The sequence below is a fragment of the Muntiacus reevesi genome, chromosome 1 (assembly GCF_963930625.1).
Source record: "Muntiacus reevesi chromosome 1, mMunRee1.1, whole genome shotgun sequence".
Taxonomy (NCBI): Eukaryota; Metazoa; Chordata; class Mammalia; order Artiodactyla; family Cervidae; genus Muntiacus; species Muntiacus reevesi.
Genome location: NC_089249.1, coordinates 48,379,491 through 48,404,580, shown reverse-complemented (window position 1 = coordinate 48,404,580; position 25,090 = coordinate 48,379,491). Strand labels below are relative to the sequence as shown.

The 25,090-nt window shown below is 48.1% G+C and overlaps 1 protein-coding gene across 1 annotated transcript in view; it reads right to left on the bottom strand.

Moving 5' to 3' along the window:
- Window positions 1-25,090, bottom strand: part of ANO2 (anoctamin 2) — a 324,331-nt gene that overhangs the window by 1,202 nt on the left and 298,039 nt on the right. Inside the window, exons 21-24 of the mRNA XM_065923366.1 lie at window positions 16,812-16,964; window positions 16,381-16,433; window positions 13,321-13,502; window positions 1,622-1,727 (exon numbers count right to left, since the gene is read on the bottom strand). Coding sequence (XP_065779438.1) covers window positions 1,622-1,727; window positions 13,321-13,502; window positions 16,381-16,433; window positions 16,812-16,964 — 494 coding nt within the window. The remainder of the gene's footprint in view (window positions 1-1,621; window positions 1,728-13,320; window positions 13,503-16,380; window positions 16,434-16,811; window positions 16,965-25,090) is intronic.

Here is a 25,090-nt window from a genome sequence, read left to right as displayed (position 1 = left end):
AAAGCTTTTTTATAAAAAATTATTTACTTATTTTAATTGGAGGATAATTACTTTACAATATTGTGAAGGCCTCTGCCACACATCAACATGAATCGGCCATAGGCATACATGTGACCCATCCCTCCTGAACTCCTCAGGAAGTGGCCATAAGGCCTGACGGCCCCTCCAGGTCTCTCCCTGGACCAGTGGCCCCTCTCTTCCTCCCAGCTGGCCCTCTACCCCCCATATCAGAGGTGGACCCTGTTTAACCATCGCAGCATCTCTGGTCACAGCACCTGCCTGAACCCTGCCTCCCGCCCGCCTTCATGGGTTCTGAGGTTGTGTGCACACTTCTAACTGGCTCCTTTCTCCACTCGGGAGGCCATGTCCCCTCCCCTAAGGTAGGATAAGGCCCTTTCTCTCTTCCCGGGTGCATTTTCTACTTAAGAGGGTTGAATATTTCCGGTCGGCAGCTGTGGCGCACAGCCCAATTCAGGGCCTCTCCCCGGGTACTTGGGTTCCCAGTCCTCCACTGGCGCCCCCAACCTCCAGCTGTGGTCTCCTTCTCCACCTGCCCATATTACGCTCACATGCCCCCTCTTCTTAAACCCAAGGATGGTGACAGCACAGGAGACACCAGAGCCCTGCCCTCTGTCTTCCAGGCTCTAAATGTGCCCTCAGTTTGACCTGGAACCCAGAAGGGCCCAGGGAAGACTTGGGAACCAAGGTTGTCCCCAGGGGCCCCTGGGCATCTCAGGGCATCTGGAGTTGCTGAATCAAGTCCCACATTCGCCTCTTCAACCAAGTCCTCCCAGTGGAGTGGAAGTGATGCCTGACATGCGGTGGTAAAGCGAGGCGGCTCCTGGGGGCGGGGAGCAGCGGGGCACAGGTGAGGATTCTTAGCACACGCCCCCCCACCACCCCGCCATCCCCCGGAGCAAGAATGCTGCTTCTCCAGGTGAGACTAGCTGGGGGTCTTCCCCACTTCCTGGGCTGGGGGCTGGGTCAGGATACCTTAGAGCCCTCCAGGGACCCGCCTTTGGGGAATACAAAAGCCTGGGGTGGGGGTTATGTGTAAGGGATCTGGGCTGGTACCCCAGCTCTGCTCTAAGGCCGGCAGTGGGAGTGGGGGCCTCATGCAGAGAGAATCTTGGTGACACAACTGTAGCTTCAGTTAGTCTGGGAGACAGGAATAGCCAACTTGGGTTTGCTATTCAGCAGGGGTGCCAGGTGGGGCTCCGGCGGTCGTTCGCACCAGGAGTCTCAAACAACACAACAAAGAGGGGGCCGGTGGGAGCTGGAAGGAAGGAGCAGAACTGGAGCCCTTTCGTGAGCTCAGAGACCTGCGGGGGTCAGTGGGGTGGCTGCCTGTCTGCCTTTGGGTTGAGACTCTGCTCTCTCTGCTGTTCCCCACTTTCCAGTCTGAGGTTTACGTGGGAATCCTTCTCCACCCTGCATGTTACTCCACGTCTGCCTTGCAACCTGACTCTGTGACCTTTTCTCCTTCTGTGCATCCATCCGTTCATGGAAGCCCTCACCCAGCAGAGGGTCACAGAGCACCCTGAAAACCCGGGGGCAGGGCTGTCTGGATCCCTGAGCCTGGATCCTAACCAGCTGTGCCTAACTTAGCTGAACAACTCACCTGGAAGATTATGACAAAAGCCAGACGTGCAGACAGAACGGCCCAGTACTGCTTGGAAAACTCATACGGGTTCGGGGCCCACGGCGGCTCCCGGTAATCCTTAAACCTGCCCAGAGAGGAAGGCGATGTGAAGACTGGGAGGAGATGGAGGGAAGGAGGTACCTCTCTGGCTATCACCTCAAAAGTGAGAGCAGCAGGCAGGGCCTTGGCTCTTAGACTTAGGGAGTGGGGGCAGAGGTAAGGAACCCAGGGCCCAACCAACAACGTCCAAAAAAGCCCAAACTCCAAAAGAGCCAATGTCAGCCTCGAAGTATCTTTCTCACTCTCTCCAACATCTCCAGAAGTTTCCTTTGCATTCTCCTTCTAATGTGTGTGTGTGTGTGTGTGTGTGTGTGTGTGTATGTGTGTGTATATATGTGTGTGTGTGTGTGTGTGCGCATGCACAGGCATGTGTCTCTGTGTGTGCTCAGTCATGTCTCTTTTGTGACCCCATGGACTGTAGCTCATTGGGCTCCTCTGTTCACGGAATTTTCCAGGCAAGAATACTGGAATGGGTTGCCATGAGGGGTCCAAGAATCATAAGAGGAACTCAGGACAGGGGATCCATCTGGGGTCCACTAGCCTGTGGGCTCTGAGAGGGGCGGGGAACCCACAGATACCCAGCAGAGTACTCCGAGGCCCAGGACTCAGTGAAGATGCAGAGGCCAGCAGAGTTAAGGGGTCCTACCCAGCCTGGTCTGCTCTAGGACCCTGGCCATAAGAGGGGCTGGCCTCGCTTGACAGCTGATTCAGACCAAAGCTGAAGGCTGAGTGGATTTGGGGGAGCAGTGGTAATGGTCACAGTTGGGCAGTAGCCCCCTCTTTTAACTGCGCATCTTGATCATCTGCCCATGTTGTTGAAGGCTTCCCCAGTGACTCAGTGGTAAAGAATCCTCCTGCAATGCTGGAGATGCAAGAGACACGGGTTCAATGGCTGGGTTGGGAAGCTCCCCTGGAGGAGGAAATGGCAACCTACTCCAGTATTCTTGCCTGGAAAATTCCATGGACAGAGGAGCCTGGTGGGGTACAGTCCATGGGGTTGCAAGAGTCAAACACAACTGAGCAACTGCACACACACACACACACACACACACACACACACACACAGAGTTTGAAAAACAAAATGTCAGTGCCTGCCTCGAGCTCAGACCATGGAGAGGTCTAGGGCTTATCTGAGCTGTTGCCTTCCCCCCTCCCCCCGCTTCCCATCCTGAGATGACTCATGTTAAAAATGGCTTATTTTCTCAGAATCACTTTTTTTCTAAGCCTGGAAAAATGGCAAGAGCTGGTACAGAAGATTTATGCCCCTTCATGGAACTGTTTTCTCCATGGAATTCAACAAATCTTCAATGCTCAGTGAAAGCAAAACAAGCCCTGGGCTGAAGCATGAGGTGGGGTAGCATCAGGCCACCAGGGGGGTGCAGGGATGCCGAGGAAGGCGGGGAGGGTTGGGGGCACCCAGAAGGAAAAACAAGCATATACTGAATGTGTCCCCCTGACAAGGAACTTTTCTAAAGCTTCTTCACTTGAGAACAAGATCCGCGGGCAGGTATGGGTATCCCCGTGTAACCCAGAAGTGAACTGAGGCTCAGAAAAGTTCAATGCTTGGCCAGACAGGGGTGGATTCAAGGTGAGAATCCCAGTCTGCCTGAATCCAGGCTTTCCTCCATTGTTGGGAAGCTCCTGGCCACCAGCTGCGGTTTGGGGTGGGGGATTCTGCTGTGGGTGCTCTCTGAACCCTTCCCTGTCCTGAATGAACCCAGGGTTCTAAAAGATTCACACAGAAGCATGCGGGCTTTCAATGGTCCAAGAAGATATGACCCAAGAAGATCCCCTCCCAAGAGGGGAGAAGAGGAAAAAGGGAAGATGAAAAGAGATGCAGGCAAAAGGGCCGAAAAAGTCATAGCGGGAGAGTCAGCCACAGCAAGAGGCAAATGGAGAGGTGGAGGCTGAACGTCTGACTGGGGCTGGGCAAGAGGCCAGGAGCCGCTCCCTCCCACCCGCTCCCCTCTTCCGACAGCTGATCACAGCTGTTGCGGGCTTGGTTTGACATCCGGATGAGAAGCAAAGCTAACTGCAGCTCAGCAAAGCACCATGGGGTTCATCCTCACCATCCGTGGCTGAGGACAGAATCAACACCAGCTCCAGACCATGCCTACTCGTGGGAGAGGGCGAGGGTGTGGCCAAGGGAATAAGGTCATCTTGGGTGGGGAAAAAAACTCAGTCTTGCCCACCCTCCTGCTCTACCCCTTAAATCCCAGGCAGACAGGAATCTGTCTTGCTTTTCTCAAGACCCCTGGAAGAGGGCTGCTGTACACCCCTGCCCCCACCCCCACTTTTGACCATGGGGAAGATCCCCCCAGGTCCAGTCTGATCCTGCCACCACAATCAAAGTCACTCCCACTTGTTTTCTAGCTCCATCGATGAAGGAACAGCTGCTCACTGACCTCAATAAGACAGCCATCGCTCACCCCTCTCTTTTTCCAGTCTGCAAAGAATCCATAAATAATCTAATTCTGGTCCCACTTCTGCTACTAACTCACCACAGCGTTTGGAAATGTCACTTTACCCTCCCTGAGTGTCCAAAACATGTTTTGAATCTGGCAGGCACATCCATCTCATCAAGGGTCTGGGGAAAGATTAACACAGAGATCCGTCCAGAAAGCTCGATTCGCAGTCCCGCTGTGCCAGTGGACTAAGGGCGCTTTGTCAGGAACTACAGGGCCAGCACTGCCCAGAAAAGAGCAGCGCGCAATTTAATGATTTGTGCATCTGTTCACATTTCTCTTTGCAAAGCTAACTTTAAATAAAAACTGTGACCTGGAGTAAGCAATGCATTTTACATTCATGCACACATGCATATGTATCACAGAAATAAAAATCACACAGAACACACTCATCCTTGCTGTATCCCATGCTCTGATACTCTTTTATTCTCTGCTGTCCTCTTCTCTCCTAGTCTTTAAAATGCTGCTCATGATACATAAGCCATTTCCCAACTGATGAACCATGATTCACAGTTTGAAGAACACTGATTCCAGTAAGCCTCTGCCACCAGGTAAATGATTGCTCATTTACATTCCAATATAAGTTCAGATTTCAAAATTTAAAAATAATTCACCCTAAGAAGTCAAGTGGGTGCTGGAGAAGACTCTTGAGAGTCCCTTGGACTGCAAGGAGATCAAACCAGTCAATCTTAAGGGAAATCAATCCTGAATATTCATTAGAAGGACTGATGCTGAAGCTGAAACCAATACTTTGGCCATATGATGCGAAGAGCAGACTCACTGGAAAAGACCCTGATGCTGGGAAAGATTGAAGGCAAAAGGAGAAGAGGGTAGTAGAGGATGAGATGGTTGGATGGCATCACCGACTCAATGGACATGAGTTTGAGCGAACTCTGGGAGATAGTGAAGGACAGGGAAGCCTGGAGTGCTGCAGTCCGTGGGGTTGCAAAGAGTTAGACACGACTTAGCGACTGAACAACAATGACAAAAGTTCAGATTTAAAAAAAAAATTCATCCTAAGAATTCAAGTGTATTAAATGTTTTCACTGAGTAATCAGAAGACACTAATTAAACAAAGAGATCATTAGTTTTAAGACTAGACATGTCCAGAAAAGATAGAGTGGCTATTGAACTTACTTGTGGCCAACCCAGTGACAGAGGTCTGTTTCACTTCCAAGCCCAGTGCAGAGAACGGCATTGGCAAAAAGCATGGGGAGTCAGCAGATGAAGGCTTGATCCCACCCCCACTGTTTCACTTCTCTGTCCTCTAGCAAGTTACCTAAGGACCTGATGGCTGGGGTCCTCATCCATGAAACATGGACGTTCCATCTCACAAAGTTGGAATGAAGACCACTCAGCGCACTGCCAGACATATCAGAGGACCCAGTACATCGGAGCTGTTCTTTCTCCTTTACTTGAAGGTGACTTAAGAAGTATACCTCTTCTGTTAAAAGAGGATGGAGCAGGTACACTGCTGCTCCCAGTTCCTCCTGGCTTTCCAGGAAGATTTCTGAGCATAGCTCAGATGCCCTGAGTTTCCCATGATACTGAGATGAACCAAATAGAGCTGATGCCCAACTGCAGGGAGCTTCTCTCAGGTTCTCAGTCCACATAAAGGCACAATGCAGGCCAGCGTCAGGCTGATGGGCAGGAAAGCTTCTGTTCCATTCCCATCAACTCTGATGCTTCCCAAAGTCATCTCCTTTTCCCTGGTTTTGAGAGCTCTGGGTCTCCCAAAGTCCCACAGGGTGGCCCAGTGCTGGGTGAACCCCACACGTGCTCACTTCCTGCATCTTCTGGCCGGGGCTGAAGCTCTGGGTTATAATTTTAGGAACAGTTCCCAGATCTCACCCTCATCCGTTCAGTCTTCCTTTATTTTCTTTGAGCCTTAGCATTGAGTTTGAGAGTTCCCTGGAGTCCTGTAGTAAGGAGAGTCTTCCAATAATGAAACAACTAGAGTGTCTAAAACTGGACTGGAGCGACTGGGCCCCTTACTAATTTTAAGAACCCGAGAAAGTTTTTGCACATTGCTGGACCTCATCATTCTAACTTCATGGAGCCAACAAAATGTGCATCACTGGTACCTAGAAGGTGGACACGGGACAGCTTTCTCAACCCACCATGAACAAAGGAATGTGAGTATGCGTGTGTGTGTGTGTATTTACAGTGAATGTCAAAGGAAAACAGTGAGCAGTAAATGAGACGGCTCGTGTGAGTGTGATTTCTGGAGGCAGAAATAGACACAACAGGTTCTTCTGGGAGAGAATGACTGGGGTGGGGGCTGAGAAAAGAGTCTTTTCCTTTACATATATCTATACATACATATACATATATATGTGCATACATCTATAAAGAATGGCTTTTATCACAAAACAGTTCTTAATTGCAAAAGAAGGATGCAGGACTTCCTAGGGGGTCCAGTGGTTAGGAATCTGCCTGCCAATGCAGGGGACACAGGTTCGATCCCTGGTCCAGGAAGATTCCACACACTGCGGGGCAACTAAGCCCGTGCTCCACAACTTCTGAGCCTGTGCTTTAGAGTCAGGAGCTGCGATTACTGAGCCCACGCACCACAACTACTAAAGCCCACATACCCTAGAACCTGTGCTCCACAACAAGAGAAGCCACGGCAACGAGAAGCCTACGCACCACAGCTAGAGAGTAGCCCACGCTCGCTGCAACTAGAGAGCCTGCACAAAGCAATGAAGACCCAGCACAGTCAAAAATAAATAAAATATTTTTTAAAAAAGATCCAATTAATGGCAATATTCAGTGACCCAAATATATTTTCACATTGAGCTTCCAGGAGCCAAATCACAGTGTTAAGAGAAGCAAACTCACAAACATTAAGTGAAAGAGGTACAAAAATCAACACTAACTCTTCACTTTAAAAATGCATTCATATTTCACCTAGATTGTTCTAATGCTGTGAAATAATCACATTGAGTTGAATGTATACATGACCTAAAGAAATAAGGTTCCTATTAACTCAAAATATAGTTCATTATTAGAAAAAGAACCTGTGAAGTATCTTAAAAAGTTCTACAAATTCATTTTTATGTTAATACATGGGAAAATGACTGAGAAAGGGTCGAGCAAATGTGTCACCAGGGTTACAGTTGGAAAGATGCCCAGGGCTGGGCAGGGCTGTGTGGATGTGGGACAGAGTTGGAGAGGTTGCCTGTAATGTTTAGAACTTTCACAGGAATAAATTCATATATTACACATGTCACTCACTATTGATTTTTTGCACAGAGTAGAAAAGAACGTTTAGAGGTGATTTATTCCAAGTTCCCACTTTTACAGAAGGGGAAACTGAGGTGCAGGCAGGGAGGAGAGGTTCCTGGCTCAGATGCCCCCCTCCCAACCTCACTTGCAGGGTGACCTTGACAGTGACACCTGCCACAGGTCATCACAACACAGAATCGCTGCAGCTGCTGACATAATAAACCAAGGGGTTGGTCCTCGACATTCAGAAATGGCTTCTTTTTTGGGGGGAGCACTCCCTGTAGCATGTGGGCTCTTAACTTCTTGACGAGGGGTGGAAACCACTCCCCCTGCAGTGCAAGTGATGAGTCTTAACCACTGGACCACCAGGGAAGTCCTGGAAATGGCTTTTTAAAAAAATTATTTATTTTTAATGGAAGAATAACTGCTTTACAGTATTGGTTTGACATCTGCCATACATCAACGTGAATCAGCCATAGGTATACCTACATCCCCTCCCTCTTGAGCCTTCCTCCCACCTCCCATCCTATCCCACCCCTCTAGGTTGTTACAGAGCCCTGGTTTGAGTTCCCTGAGTCACACAGAAAATTCCCACTGGCTATCAATTTACATATCGTACTGTGTATGTTTCCACGCTGCTCTCTCCATTTGTCCCACCCTCTCCTTCCTCCCCACTGCCCTTGTCCATAAGTCTCCTGCTGCCCTCATCCATAAGTCTGTCCTCTATGTCTGATCTCCATTGCTGCCCTTACAGAATAGCTTCATCAATACCATCTTTCTACATTCCATATATATGCGAAACAGCTTTCTAAAATGATCTTTTAGTCATTATACATCAGTTAGTTAATGCATTTCTCAACCTCAAACAGTGGTATATAAAAATAAAATTTAATAGTCCCATTGGAAAGTAATGTTTTAATGCTGAACAAGATGGCACACAACATTTTCATACCACCCGAGCTGCTTACAAATGTCTTTAGAAATGTTCCCTTCAACAAGGGGAAAGAGTCTGGCCCACTAGGAACTAACCAGGCCCAAGTTGATCTAGTGGCTGATAAAGATAAGCAGAGGTACCCAGAAAGCTGGCTTTCCTTCTGGTGTTGGCCAGCAGCAGAGGAGAGGCAGCCAGGCCCCAGAAGGAACTTGCAGGACCCTGGGACAGGAGAGAACTTGAGTCCTACAGACAAACCCGCAGGCATCACCCAAGGATGCTGTTTCTGGATACTCAGCATCTCCAAACAGACCCAATGGGTTGCCCAAGCTCAGGTGGGTTCCTTGAGCTCTGAGACCCCAGTTCCTGCCCTGCTGACCTCTCTGCTCTCCTCCCACTGAGCCAGAAGCCTGAGCCACCATCCAACCTGAAGGACACAGGGGCCCCTCGGCCCTGTTAAATGGGCCACTAAGCATGCCCACAGACTGACGTCATGGGGCTGTTTATTGAGCAGCCCTGTGCAGTCAGTTAAATGGCCAAGGCAGACATGGCTCCAAAAATGCTGGGAACGCATCTTGAATGGGCAGTCGGAGACTTGTCCTAACTTTTACTGCTATTTTTAAGATACCTCTATCCTTGGCAAGGCTGGGCTGGAGCTCGAGACCTCAGTTTTATTTGACCACATTTATCTCCGGAGGTCATGAAAAACTAAGAATAAGAAGGGTCATTGAGTTCCCAATGCTATTTGCCAGAAAATCAGGGCAAATTTCATTTCCCACCATGGAAGCAGTTCTAAACGCTGGCTTCGGGGCTAGCTCTGACGTTGTCTGTGTTTCTGTGTTTCCTACTATCTCCCTAACTCTCCATCCTCTTATTTTTTCATTTCTCTTTCTGACAGCCACTGACAAATCCTAGCTCACAAGGACATCAGTAATTTATGTCTCTACTTCCTAAATTTCCAGAAACTTTGGCAAGCCAGCACAGTCCCCACGGCATGCGGTGAGCAGGACCCACCTGGGGTGGGTAGAGATTTCCATCAGCACTCCTCATCCTTCTAGAAAAGGCAGCCCACACGGTATACCCATTTGGGATGGTGTGTGTCTAGATGACACACTGACCCCCTCTCCAGACATCTGTTTTATACTTCAGAGCAGGGCGGCCCCTTATTTCCAATGTAACCTGCTGCTCTTCACAGCGCAGTCAGAGATGACACCAGTGAAAAGTCCCTTCGATCCCCGCAGTGGCTCCCAGTGCTATAAGAGGAGTCCACATACCTCCCGTGCCTGCCTGGTCTCTCTCCTAGTTCTACCCCCTTATTCCATCTCCGACCACTGAGCACAATCCAGCCCCTCTACGTAGGACACCTCGTCCTCCCTGGACCCCCTGCACCACCTGATAACCCCTTCCTGCCCATCACTGCTCCTCCCACCCTGCTCACCACCCAGGCCGCCTTGGTCCCTCCTGGGAGGGAGAAGATTCAACAGGATTCTCCCTCTGGCCACTCCTGCACTGGACACGGAGGTCCAGGTTAGGTGCATGGCCTCTTCCTTCAGGGTTAGGAGAGTGTCCTGCAGTCTCCCAATTGCAATCACAGAAGCTCGATTCTCATTGCCTACTCATCTCATTCATCTAGACTTCTTGAGGGAGGCACCGTCTTGTTCCCTATTATATGACCGATGCCAAGCCTATCATAAAGCCTCAAAAACAGATGCACAATGAGGACTTCCCTAGTGGTGTGGTAGTTAAGAATCCACCTGCCAATGCAAGGGACATGGATTTGAGCCCTGGTCCTGGAAGACCCCACTTGCTACTCGGCAACTAAGCCCATGTGCCACCATCATTGAGCCCACGTGCCACAGTGACTGAAGTCCGTGCATCTACAACCTGCGCCCCATAATGAAAAGTAGCGCCCACTCCCCGCAACTAGAGAAAGCCCATGTGCAGCAGTGAAGACCCAGCACAGCCAAAAACAAATGAAGTATTAAAAAATAGGTGCACAATGATCCTATGATCCCGGTTGGTACGGAGTAAGATCAAACCAAACTCTTTGAGTTCGATCTATTTTCTGCAGATACATTTTCTTGACAGAAATATAGAATACACTTCCTACACACACACCTAGTTTTAATTCCACAACTCTATGGACCACACACGAGCCATGGTCCCCTCTACTTTCATTGGAGAGAAGAGTTATCAGGGCTTTATGGCTTCCTGGAAAGTCCAGTGACTCTGACAGTGGACACAGCAAAGCTCAATGCCATTCAGGTGTGTTAATAATGCCTGGTCTCCCGGGAACCTGTTGTTCTGGCTGAGTTGCATCTGTTCATCGTGATTTCAGATCTCAGAGGAGGAGGGAATGACCCCCTACTCTGAGACCATGTACTTTAGATGGAGATCATTTCACCTCCCACTTCCAACCCCCAACAGCACCAAAGACCATGGAAAGCATCACATTCTTCTGGCTGCAGTGATTGGTTCTGGGTAGGAAGCATGTGCTGATCCCAACCAACAAGCTACAGCAAGACTTCTGCTGATATGGTTGGGAAAGAGGTAGAAGGCTTGTTTCCCACTGGATTTGGACCCAGTATAATATAGGTCAATAGTTTACTTGAAACTACAGTCACCATTGACTATAGTAGAGTTGGAAGATGGAGCAAGATTTGGTTTGGGCAGATTGAATCAAGTCTACTCAACTAGAATAGTACCCTCAACTTTCAATACGGAGGCATTAAAGTCCCTTTGTATTTAAGCCAGTTCAATCCACTGGAAAATATATTCAGAGGGTCACTGGAAGATCTGATGATCAAGGACAAGGTCCCTCTGGATAGACCTTCCAGACCAACTTCTAGAAGGTCTATATGTGCTTCTAGACCAACCAAAGGAACAGTGTTAGCCTTGGCTTCCCCAGGCAACAAGTCATACTTGTGTGCTGTTCACGGCTGCGAATAGGGATTGAGGCTTGCGTTCTTGAACAAATGTCTGTCTTATTTCAGGATCTGTCACTGGAAACCTCTCAGAAAGCTGAAGACTTTTCTAGGATCACAGAGGCTTCTGCTGGCTCCTCTGGTTGCCGAGCATGGGCTCTAGGGAGTGTGGGCTCCGTAGCTGGGGTTGTGGCTCACATGTTCTAGAGCACAGGCTCAGTAGCTGTGGCTTAGATGCCCCGTGGCATGCGGGATCTCAGCTCCTGAACCAGAGATCCAACCTGTGTCCTCCACACTGGCAGGTAGATTCTTAATCGCTGGACTACCAGGGAAGTCCCCGTGTTCTATTTGTTTACATACAAGAGGTATGATCTTGGATTGAGTCCTCCATGGACCATCACTTAACCAAGGTACAAAAGAGTTAGAGAATTTATTCCCCCTCTGCTTTCTTTTTTTCTCTTTCTTTGCCCTTCTCAGGTAAGTAGTGGAGAGTTCTCTGTTTCTTGGCTTCAGTGATCCCTGTGCTGACAGACTACAATCATGACTTTAACCTGGTCCTCTTGGGAATTCCAGCTACTCTCTCCAGGAGTTAGATGGAAATTCCCCCCTTAGATTTCTTACCGTCATTCAACATGCAACATGACTGGGACCAAGTTCATCACATGGACAGTAAAATCAGATTCTCTTAGCATCTTCCCCATCCCTATCAACAGACCCACAATTTCCCAGTCTTCTGAAATCAACCCAAACTTCAGAATCATCCTGACTCAGGCTGTCTCAGTCCTCTGGTCCCCAGCTTTGTAAGGTATGACATTAAGTAGCTCATCTTCCCCCTCACTCCAAATTTCTTCCACATTTCTGTTCCAGGCCTTTCATGGCTCATGTCTGAATGGTGTAGCACCTCAGCCACTCTCCTTGAGTTTCCTCAATTCTAACTCATCTTCCACTCTGAGACCAGATTAATTTTCCTAAGCCTACACTTTATCCTCTAACTATTTGGCCCTATAAAAGTCCATAACTTCCTACTGCATCACCCTAAAACTCTTGTAAGACTTCAAGGTTTCTCAGTATCTACTTCATCCTACCTATTCAAGTCCAACAACACTTTGGATTACACTACCCGAGGAGTTGTTCTATATATTGTATTTCCTATATTATTCCCTATGTTTACCTCCCAAACACTACTCGCTACTTACCAGCTAGCCCCTAAGCATTTATCAAATACCCCAGGTTCATCCACACCCCCATGACCTGGCTCGTGCTGACTCTATATCTATGATATGTTTTTTGCCCTACAACTCCTCATGGCTCCTCCAAGAAGCCTACCCTTTCCATTCCAGCCTCTACTGTCCTCCCTCTCCTCCAAACACCCATGAGGCTCATGGTCCATACTAGATATAATCACTGAACAATGTGCAATGTCCTAGAGAGTTCTGTTTTCTTCCCAAACAGATCATAAACCAGACCTTCCCTTGATGGTAAGAATGAACCTATATACCTTTTTGTCTGCCCCACAGTGTCTAGCAAAAGGCACTCAATAAATGTTGGTTGATTCATTTAGAGAACAAGCTTGTGGTTAACAGGGGGACAGATAGAGGGAAGGAATAGTCAGGGAGTTTGGGATGGACATGGACACACTGTTATATTTAAAATGGATCGCCAGCAAGGACCTACTGTATAGCACAAGGAACTCTGCACAATGTTATGTGGCAGCCTGGATGGGAAAGGAGTTTGGGGAGAATGGATATGTGTGTATGTTTGGCTGAGTCTCTCTGCCGTCCATCCGAAACTATCACAGCATTGTTAACCATCTGTACCCCAAAACAAAATTAAAAGTTTAAAAAAAATTAAGTGTTGAAACCTTCCAGTTAAAAAAATATTGGTTGATTCACTGAAATTGATTTTTTGGGATCTGGGGCTTGGGGGTAGGGGACACAGAGGCTAAGAAGAAGGATAATTCTAGGTCATCTAGATAATTCTAGAAGAAGATGCAATTCTAGGTCATCCGGAGAGTTGTTTGGACTTGCCGCTTCCAGTCCTCCACCGCCCTCCTGCTCGCGATCACCTTACCTGCAGAACTGAACCTCCTGTTCAAACTGGGAGTTCTCGGGCTGTGTTCCCTCCTTCAGCTGGCTGACGTTGAAAAAGGAGAGGGTGTGGTTGACAAAGCCATGCAGAGTCCCATTGTGACTGTAGGAGTACTGATACACCAGGCGGGGGATGAAGTCGGAGGTGACGGCGATGACAAAAGCCTGGGGGTAGAAGCAGAAGCACCTGAGGAACGGTCAGGACGGACACCGTCCAGGTGGCACAGGTCCATCTGGCTAAGAGACCGCCCCCCTCCTGGGCTCCCCATCCAGAGGTGCTGCTCTGACTAACAGAATCCTTGTCCCTGAGCTCATGGGGCCGACCTACCTGGCTTTTCCATCTTTGACACATGGAAGGAAACCACTGAATGTCAAGAGAGTGAATTACGACCACCGAAGCAAAGGATGCTAAGCCAGTTTGGACCATCTGGTGACAGAGGGCATAAACATCTCTGAGATATTTGAACTGATGCTGGCATTGGCCACACCAAAGAGGAGTGGATGGGGTTTCCCTGGTGGCTCAGTGGTAAAGAATCTGCCTGCCAATGCAGGAGACATGGATTCAATTCCTGGTCCAGGAAAATCCGACATGTCGCAGAGCAACTAACCCCATGCACCCCAACTACTAAGCCTGGGCTCTAGAGCCCGGGAGCTGCAACTACTGAGCCCGCATGCAGCAGCTACTGAAGCCTGAGTGCCCTAGAGCCTGTGCTCCGTGACAAGAGAAGTCACTACAATGAGAAGCCCATACACCACAACTAGAGAGTAGCCACCACTCGTTGCAACTACAGAAAAGTTCCACCGAAACAAAGACCCAGCACATTTGAAAATAAATAAATAAATAAAACTATTTTTTAAAAAAAGGAGTGGAAGACTTTCTGAGAAAATTACTAATCGTAATGAGTGTGTGCATGCTAAGTCACTCAGTTGTGTCTGACTCTTTGCGACCCTATGGACTGTAGTCCACCAGGCTCCTCTGTCCATGGGGATTCTCCAGGCAAGAATACTGGAGTGGGTTGCCATGCCCTCCTCCAGGGGATCTTCCCAACTCAGGGATCAAAAGTGTGTCTCTTACATCTCCTGCATTGGCAGGCGGGTTCTTTACCACTAGCGCCACCTGGGAAGTCCAGTGGGCCACTTAAATGTGATGGGCAAGGACATCGAATGGTACACTTGCCCCTGAGTGACACCAGAAAACCAGGAACACTACGGCTATGGTTCCACAGGGAACCTCAGTTTCACCACTCTCAGTGCCTTTCATCCTGTCATATGATGGAAGTCACTCTCATCCATTTTGCTTAGAAAAAGTAAGACACCAAGGGAGAGGAATAGGTCTTGCTGAATGAAACGCACACACCCGACCTCGCCCCGGGTGTATCCAAGTCCTCTATAAATGTCTGCGGAACAAGCCAAATGACAAATGAATGATTGCCTGTTTAAATGCAGGAGGACTTTCTGCAAAGAAAATCTTAAATCTTTTTGGCAGGTGTTTATACTGTCCCCGACACCAACAATTAAAGTTCTTTCAAAAAATGCAGTTTAGGCATTGTTTTCTAAATATATATGTGAGTGTGCGGGGCCACAGCCATATGTGACAGTGAGAAACATACTTCTAATAATCACAGCTGCAATTAACAGAGCATGGACCAGACATACCTTCATCATCTCTTTTGATTTCTAGAATGATATGATTTGGTGAGAATCTGATTCGCTCCCATTTTTTAAACAAATAAGAAGTAAGGGCAGGGAAGGAAAACTTCTATCTTTCTGTTGTGGAGCTGAAAAGTGCTTGGTACTCAAGGGCTTTTTTCCAGAAGCATGTGTGCTCAGTCATGTCTGACTCTTTGCAACCCCATGGAATGCAGCCTGCCAGGCTCCTCTGTCCATGGAATTCTCCAGGCAGGAATACTAGAGTGGGTTGCCATTCCCTTGTCCAAGAGATCTTTCCAACCCAGGGGTCGAACCTGCATCTCCTGCCTTAGCCGGCAGATTCTTTACCACTGAGCCACCTGGGAAGCCACTAGCACTAGCAACTGCTTCTTTTCTAGAAGCCTCAACTCCAAAGCAGCTATTGATCTATTTTACAAAAGGCACCTGATTTCTCAGCCTTGAGACCTGCACTTCCTACATCAAACATCTCATGTGTGACGGGCTGATCCTCTCTGCACACTTCATGTCACTTTATGTGTTCTTAGTGGGGAGCCTGGGCAGAGTCAGGGCTTCTCTCCCAAGAGAACAGGGGCCGTGACTTTCTTGCTGTGGGCTGAGCTGACTGATCTGGACTCGGGAGATGGAAGCAGAGGCCCTGCCTGGCCACCGTCTGTAAGGAACGCAGACGCAAAGGAGCTCTTGGCTTGGGTCCAGCAGGATTTCCTCTGAAAGCTGGACACGTCTGGCAAGGCAGTTAAGGAGGTCAGAGCAGGCAGGACCTCTCTTCTTCTATGTCCTATCTTAAGCAAGCAGGGCCAGAGTCCACAGGGATAATTAAGACTTCACACTGACAACTTGGAGGAACAGTAATTAGGAACTGCAGCCTGGGCGATGCTCCAGGTATTGTTCAGCTCCGGAGTAGAAAAAGAAAGGGAAGCGATGGATAGATATGGGGAATTCTTTCCTCGTGATTCTTGGCTCCGAAGAAAGATCTGATCTGGATTCTTAAGGCCGAGGTACGCATTCTGGCGGGTAATTACCTTTCTTTCTCTTAGCGAAATGAATGACAAAGCTGCAGGGCTCTGGCGACAGCCTAATGCGTAAGAAGGCATGTGCTCACTCTTAACCGGAGGGGCTAAATGGCAACCCACTTAAGTATTCTTGCCTGGGAAATCCCATGAAGAGAGGAACCTGGCAGGCTACAGTCCATGGAGTCACAAAGAGTCAGGCACGACTGAGCAAGTAAACAATAAGAACAACAACAACTGTATTAATTAGAGCTCCAAATGGAAGAAGCTGGGAGGTAAAAGAACTGGTTTCCTGCCCTGAAGACCTCAGCTTCCCTGGAACGCCCTTCCCACAGAGAAACGGTGTCAGGAACGCAAGCACTTACGTTGATGATAACAGAGAATTTGCCGATGCCGGAGAGGATATCAAACCAGATCCCTGTTAAGACAGAAAGAGAAGGGCGTCTGGCTCCCTCCCGCCCCCAGCCCAGTGATGACAAGGCCGCAGCCAGAGTGACGCTTTGCAGGCAAGTTACCAGTGGAGCTCTGCCGGGGCCCCCAGGGACGGGCTTGTCTGGAAAGGCTTAGGGGCAGCCCCGTCTGCAAACCCGGGGGCGTGTGTGTGTGTGTGTGAGTCATGTGACCTCCCAGCACCTGGGAAGAAGAGGATGAGGGGCTCAGGGGGGCTGATTAAGCAAGAGACGCCCCAGTATCCTGGATGCCTGACATGGCGGGAGGGGGGCGGCCTGGGAGACAGGGGGAGGGGCGGGGGGAGGGGATGGGGAGGAGCCGCGTGGCCTCTGGGCAGGGGACCTACCGATGTCCTTGGTCCTCACAGCATCTGGCCGTCTCAGCTCCGTAACGAACTTCTTCGCATCCAGGCGCACTTCAATGACGTTGTTGAGCAGGGCGAACACAGGTGCCAGAGGAAAGGAGGCCACGAAGAGGGTGACGAAGCCAAACTGGATGACTACGAGAGAGCGCGCCCGAGAGGTGCCGGGGGTGAGATGTATTTTGCCCGGCAGCCCTGGGCCCTGTCTTTTCTGACCCGATCTCTTGTCCCCCCTTGGGCTCAGGCTCCCTCTCTGACCTGCCCCACAGCGGGGCGTCTCTCTCACACTTGCAGGCCTAGCGGTCAGGGCCACCACTTGGGTGCAAAGCTCTGCTGAGGTGAGAAGACCTGAGGAAAGGAAAAATCTCGACTCCTTCCTTTCCATCACCTTCTACCTCCAGTCACTAATTCTGCTCACTGAACTCAGAAGTTAACAAGCTTCTTCAGCAAAGGTCTAGATAGTAAATGTTTTTTTTAAATGGAACCTTAGTTGATTTACAATATTGTGTTAGGTATACAGCAAAGGGATTCAGATATACATATATGTTGGCGGTAGTTTAGTGGCTCAGTCGTGTCCAACTCTTGCAACCCGGTGGACTGTAGCCCACCAGGCTCCTCTGTCCATGGGATTCTCCAGGCAAGAATATCGGAGAAGATCCTTCTCCAGAGGATCTTCCTAACCCAGGAATCAAGCCCAGGTCTCCTGCATTGCAGGCAGATTCTTTACTGACTGAGCTACGAGGGAAGCCCACACATATATATGTATATGTACATGTATTTATATATATATATACACACATATAATTTTTAAGATTCTTTTCCATTATAGGGTATTACAAAATGTTGAATAGAGTTCCCCATGCTCTACAAGAAGATCTTGTTAGTTATCTATTTTATATATAGCAGTTTGTATTTGCTATATACAATGCCAAACTCCTAATTTACCCCTCCCCTGACACTCTCTCCTTTGATAAGTTCCTATGTCTGAGAGTCTGTTTCTGTTTTTTAAATAAGCTCATTTGCAGCATTTATTTAAGTGTTTTTGATGTGGACCATTAAAAAAAATCTTTACTGAATTTGTTACAATATTGCTTCTGTTTTATGTTTTGGTTTTTTGACTGCAAGGCATGTGGGATCTTAAGCTTCCCCACCAGGGATCAAACCTCCACCCCCTGCATTGGAAGGTGAAGTTTTAACCACACTGGACTGCCAGGGGAGTCCCTGTATTACTTTTTAGATTTGACATATGAGATATATAATATTTGCTTTCTCTGGCTGATTCACTTCACTTAGTATGATCATCTCGAGGTCCATCTATGGTGCTGCCAATGGCAATATTTCATGCTTTTTTATGGCTGAGCAGATAGTAACTATTTTTGCATGGTCTGGTCATATGACTTAACTCTGCCTTTGCAGAGTGAAAACAGCTGGAGCCAAACATGGACCAACGGGCTTGGTTATATTCCAATAAAACTTTATTTACAAAAGCGGTAAATAAAGTGGGCTGGATTCATTTGCTGACCCTTGATGTAACTTGAAAACTATGTCCTACTGTAGCACAGGAAACTATATTCAATTTACTGTCATAAGCTATGATGGGAAAATATGAATATATATTATATTTTATTTACATATAAAACTGAATCACTGTGCTGTACAGCAGAAATTAAAACAAAATTATAAATCAACTACACTTCAATAAAGTAAACTTTTAAAAAAAATCTCCCAAAGTTGGCCACTTCTTGCCCTAACTGTAGTCACTGCCTTATTTAGAAAGTAGATTCATTCATGACACGTGTACCGAGAGCTCACTGAATGTCAGGCATGGTGACAAGTATTTAAGGAGATAAAGGTCTGGACCTGCCTTCAAGGAGCTCGGTGTGAAGCAGAAGACAGAAATGTACGAAGATGTGCAAGGAAACTCGATGTGCGCCAAGAGAGAAAGAAGAATGTACTAGACAAAGTGGAGACCAGAAGAAGAGAGCTCAAGCCTGCTCAGGGTGGGGACCGTGGGGAGTCTCCATATGGACACAGAAGCTTAGATTTGAAGGATGTGCTGTCCCTGCAGACAGAATGCATTAAAGACAGCAGTCCCCCTCCACTCCCTTCCAGAATCAGTGCGGCCAGAGGAGTGGAGGCAGCCTGTGCAAGTCAGATGGCTGTAAGGAGTCCAGGCCCCCATCACGTCTCCCTGGACAATTGCAACCACCTCCTCCTATCTGCTTTCCTTGTCACGGGAGACCCCGGTTCAATTCCTGGGTTGGGAAGATCCCTTGGAGAAGGGAATAGGTTACCCACTCCAGTATTCCTGGGCTTCCCTGGTGGCTTAGACGGTAAAGGATCTGCCTGCAATGTGGGAGACATGTGTTCGATCCCCAGCAAGGGAAGATTCCCTGGAGGAGGACATGGCAACCACTCCAGTCTTCTTGCCTGGAGAATCCCCATGGACAGAGGAGCCTGGCGGGCTATAGTCCACCGAGTCTCAAAGAGTCGGACACAACAGAGCGACTAAGCACACACACTACATCCGTCCAACCCCAAGTCTCCAGGAATCCAAGAACATCACCTAACCTACTCACAAGCCTTCCTGTTGACTCCTCTCTGTTACTGGATAGAATTCAGATTCCCTGTCTCAGGACATAGGTACTGGATTATCTTACCTCTCCAGCCAGCCTCCCAGCACTCCCACAGCCATGATGCTTCTGCCTTCCAGGACCCCGAGCTCCTCACCCCTGGATTTCCCCCTGAACCCCTCAGCATCTCCCTTCACTGGCACACAAGCACTCATTCTCCAGCTGGCAAAAGTCTATGCATCCCCAAGAACAGTCAAATGCTATCTCCTTGGAGAAGTCCGTCCCTCCTCTAACAAAGTGGTTGCTCTGTTATAGCTGCCACGGTGCGCTGCTGTGATTGATCTATCTGTGTGCCTTTATCTCCTGAAGGCAGAGCTCCATCCCTTGGAGGGGCTCAGTACAGATTTGCTGATGCAAAGTTAGACCTGAGTCTCAAGAAAGTCAGTCTAATAAGACCTCCCTAGGGCTTCCCTGGTGGCTCAGTGGTATAGAATCTGCCGTCAATGCAGAAGACAAGGGTTCAGTCCCTGGTCTGGGAAGATCCCACATGCCATGGAGCAACTAAGCTCACGCATAACTACTGAGCCTGTGCTCTAGAGCCCGAGAGCTGCAACTACTGAAGCCTAGAGCCCGTGCTCCCCATCAAGAGAAGCCCCAGTGAGAAGCCCATATACCGCAACTAGAGAGTAGCCCTTGCTCGCCGCAACTAGAGAAAAGCCACACAGCAATAAAGACCCAGCACAGACAAAAATATATAAAATTATTAAAAAAACACCTCCCTATTTAAAAAATATTTTATTTATTAATTTATTCAGCTGCACCAGGTTTTCATCACAACATGCAGGATCTTTAATTGAGGCATAGGAGCTCTTAGTTGCAGCTTCTGGAATCTAGTTCTCTGACTAAGAGTTGAACCTGGGCACACTACATTGGGAATGTGGAGTCTAGTCTTAGCCATTGGGCCACCAAGAGTTCCCTAATTATTAAGGCAAGTTATTAACCAGTTACAAATTGAGAATAATAAAAATACCCACCCAGTAGGTTGACAAGACGGTAAATAATATTGCATATATAAGTGCTCACAACAATGTCTGTCACTTAATAACTGTTCAGTGATACCTGTCCTGTGTATTGTTCATTATTACTGGAGTACAGATGGCTGCAATATATCCTGCATACGTGTACCTTAAACAGACACACATTTAAGGTACAAACACTGAACGACAGTCGGAGGCCTCACCTCCAGCCCTGGATGTATTTTTCACTAGCCCCAGGTCCTTAGGCAATCCTCCCTGTTTCATTGGGCTTCTGCATCTTCATGTTCAAATTGAAAAAACCACTTTAAATCCCCTTCAGTTCTGATTTTCTGTGGTGCTGTGATTCCCATTGTCTTGGAGAACCTTCAAGATTCCAGGATATCCACGAAAAGAAAGAAAAACCAGGGGCTTCCCTGGTGACTTGGCGGTAAAGAATCCTCCTGCCAGTGCAGGACATGGGTTCAATCCCTGATCCCGGAAGATCTCACATGCCTCAGAGCAACCAAGCCCATGTGCCACAATTACTGAGTCCCTTCTTGAGAGCCCAGGAGCTGCAGCTACCGAGCCTACAGGCCCCAGAGCCCGAATTCTGCAACTAGAAGCCACCGCAATGAGCGGCCTGAGCACCTCAATGAAAATTTAGCCCTCAGTTGCTGCAACTAGAGAAAAGCCCACGTAGCAATGCAGACCTGGCACAGCCAAAAGTAAATTAATGAATTTTTAAAAAAAGAAGGAAAATCAGGATCCAAACTTAAATCAACAAAATGAAATAAAACTGAAGCAGAAGGTTCGAGACAGACAGAATGCACAGAACTTCACCAGCACGTCTGTTTCGGTCTGGCAGTTTGCTTGGGCCACGGTCAAGGGCTGTGGCTCTCCATGAGCTGCTGTGCTACCCTAGCCATGGTCCATGACGCCCAGGGGATTCCCCGCAGGCCCTAGGAGACCACCAGCTGCCAGATGGTGGCAAGACATGCCAGAAGGCACAGATTTGTCCAGGTCAGGTCCTTGAGATGAACAACTGCCTGACTGGTTAACTGGCTAAAAGTGAAAGTGAAAGTGAAGTCGCTCAGTTGTGTCTGACTCTTTGTGACCCCATGAACTGTAGCCTGGCAGATTCCTTCATCCATGGGATTTTCAAGGCAAGAGTACTGGAGTGGGTTGCCATTTCCTCCTCCAGGAGAAGAAATCTTCCAAAGCAAGCTTTGGGAGCCAGCTTCAAATGCAGGGTCTATCATATCCTTTAACTCAGGCTTTGCTGAGGAATTCACTTTAGAGTCAGGGGTGGGGTGAGGGCAAGTAGAGAGTGAAGTGGGGTGGAATTAACAAGAAAAGCAAAACAGATGTCAGACTAGTTTTCCGAAGCCTGTAAAATGCATGTTTGTATTTAAGTATATAGATGAATCTGTCCTTATTCCTGGGGCTCTAAGTTGGTCTCCTTGGTTCTAATGAGCTCAGGTCTATAAACGTGATGTTTGTATGAGTGACTTCCTCTAACAGAACTGCTTAAACTCTGATGGGGAAGAGATGGGGTGGGTTACGCCTAAGAGACTATAAACTGATACAGGCTGTCCTCTCCACACTCATGCAAATGGCACTCAGAAATCCACTGTCCTTCCTTCCAGGATCTTAGGAAAAATTAGGGCTCTCAACTTCCTCGGCTTCCTCCCTCATGAATTCCCAAGGCAGACTTGAGCCCTCTCCTCTGAGGGGGCTGCCCTGATCTTTGCATCTTCCCTTTCAGCAGCTCTCCATCACAGGTAGTCTCAGTCCTAGATCTTGGGTCTCCTCAGTGCTAATAGTGCCCAGAAATGATCCCAACCCCACATTGGGTCTCTGCTCTTGCCTTTTCCAGGCATATCTGTGTGTTTTACACCGAACAACCTTAAGAAGGTGAACTCAGCAAAGGCCAGTGACGCCACCACCCTGTCCCTCCTCTAACGCTTCTCCAGGGTGTCCTGGGGCCAAGAGAAACCACACTCAGAATACGTTCCACGGCCACAGGTGTTACCGGCTTGGACCGGGTACACGGCCCATTTCCAGGAATCCACTTAGAGAGGCAGGAACAAAGAGGAAGCTTTGTTTCATCTTGGGGAGAGGAAAAAATGTATCAAACCATAAACCTCTGGCATACAAATGTCAATTCCAAGACTTGCTTTTTGTTGTCGGAGGTCTACATGCCATATCAGATGGGCGGCCTTCGGGGGTCACTTCAGAGGACACAGCATACCAGCCTTCACCAACACCAAGACTGGCTTCTAAAAATAGCCAGCCTCCACAAGGCTCAGAGCAGGGCCGGAAATCCTCAGCACTCTGCATAATAGAAGCCAGGCTGGCTCCACCAATAACAGATTAGACCTGGGCCAAGCCAATTAGGGAGGAATTCATAAGTTGATTTTCAACAAAATCTTTACAAAGCCTGCTGGCAAGTGCTCCAGAGACACCTAGCTGAAAGCAAAGAGACTGGAAAGCCTCCTAAGCACAAACCCCATTGGTTTTCTCTTCTCAATCCCCAGCAACCAGTCTCCTTTGAAAATATGCAGCTGCAGCCCTGTGCTGCCTGATGCAATTAAAATCTTGGCCTTGATTACCTGGGCTTAGGTTAAAATAACAAGGAGGAGTGGATTACACTCAACATTGTCCAGGAAGGACATTTCAGGACGATCAGCTTAAGGAATAAATAGTGTATCAAGTGGGATAGAGTGCACCGACCAGGACTGGTGGAAAAGCTCTTGATGGAACAAAAATTGTTTTTTATTTACTCAAAATTCTTCAGTGAACATATCTACCCTTCCATCACACATGCACACACACCCTCACACAGGATACAGCCCAGATCTTTGGTATGGCATTCAAGAGCTTTGAGATATGACCCTGAGTTAGTTTTGCAGATGCACATGCTCCCCACCCACGCTCTAAGCTGACACTGAGCCACTTGGCACTTGGAAACCAAATCTGCCAGCTTGCCAAGCCTTTCAAAACCATTCGGACTTCCCTACATTCACCACATTGCCCATATTCCTGAGCCTTGGTACGTGCCACGGCAGTCTATCATTTTCCTCCTCTTCCTGTCTGTTGGATGGATTACCATTTCTATTTCAGGTTCCACTGAACCTCCTCTGTGAAGGGTCTCCTCCGCTCCACTCCCCATCCCTCCTCCAGGCAGAACTGGGAGCCGGGGCCCCTCTCCTCCCCGTTCCCATGATGCTCTGCACAGGTCCCTCTCCCTGTTTATCTGACTTGCGCCGGAAGCACAAGGCAGATAATCTCCTTTGAGATTATGGACGTTTTTGACTCTTCCGCGGCCCGCCATTTTGTGTGGCGTCCTTCCCGTAGTAGATGTTGAGAGGTTATCTTGTTTCGTGACTATGAACTTAATGTCACCAGCTGTAAATACAAAACAAACACGAAAAGAAGCAGACGCCTGAAATGTGTGAATGGAAATCATTGTGTTTAGTGACGGGGAGGGAGAGGGGGCCACGAGGTTCTAACATGGCTCTGACACGTCCACACGGACAGCCTCAGCGCTGTCACGCACACGGAAGACTTTGAAGAAAGTCGGTTGTAAAAACCATCAGTTAGGAGAGTCTAATTCTAAAGGAAATAACTATAGCTTTCTAAAATTCTTTCTGTAATTTAGTAATTGTATGATATAGTCAGTTTAAAGGGATTAAAAGATGGAGGTTTAAGACTCTTCCCTGTTGAGATTTCACTGGAGGTCCACTAGTTAAGACGCTGTGTTTCCAATGCAGTGTCTGGTTCCATCCCTGGCAGAGGAACTAAGATCCCACATATGGTGAGGCTGGGGAAAAAAAAAAAATTCTCCCCGTCATGAGGCTCTAGTAAGCAATGGAAGGGAAGGACTCAGGAATATGTTGGCATGAGTCTGTCTTCTCACTCAGGAGGTGGTCACAGAAAAGATTCAGCTAGAAACAGCCCATGAATATAACACTTAGGTAAAAAATAAAGCATGGGACGGTCATCACTGTTTATTTCATCAGCCTGCATTTCCAGACAGTGTCCAGTGATCCCCTTCTCCTAAGAACAAGGGAAGACAACTGTGCTCGGCACTGTGTCTGGTGTGAAAAAGATTTGTAAGTGTTGATGAACCACATAAACAGGAAGAGTTAGGAGAAGGCACATGATTGGCTTTCTTGGAATTAACCTCTATTGCTTAGGAAAATAGTAAAAGTCTTGACAGTAGAAGCATAAGAAGGCGCTCAATGTCCATCATCCATTACTTACTCATTCATTCACTCATTCATCGAACAAGCATCTACTGGGCACAGTCTAGATACTGAGCACCATGCTCACTGCTAAGGAAGCAAAGATGAACAGATTACTGTGTCATGTCTGATTCTCTGCAACCCCATGGACTGCAGCACACCAGGCTACTCTGTCCTTTCAAGAGTTCACAGGATATAGTGGAGAAGATGGACATGTAAGCAAATCCTGGCTATGTCTTAGAGTCAGACTTTCAAGGGCAGCATTAACAGAGCACAGTACCAGGGCAGGAGTACCTAACCCTCCCCAGCAGGAATATGGAGAAACTCACAACCATTGGGTTTGACTTGAAGAACAAGCCAGAGACCTCTGAAGGTTTTCTGCATGTTTGGTTGATTAGTTGGTGTTACTTGCTCAGACGTGTCTGATT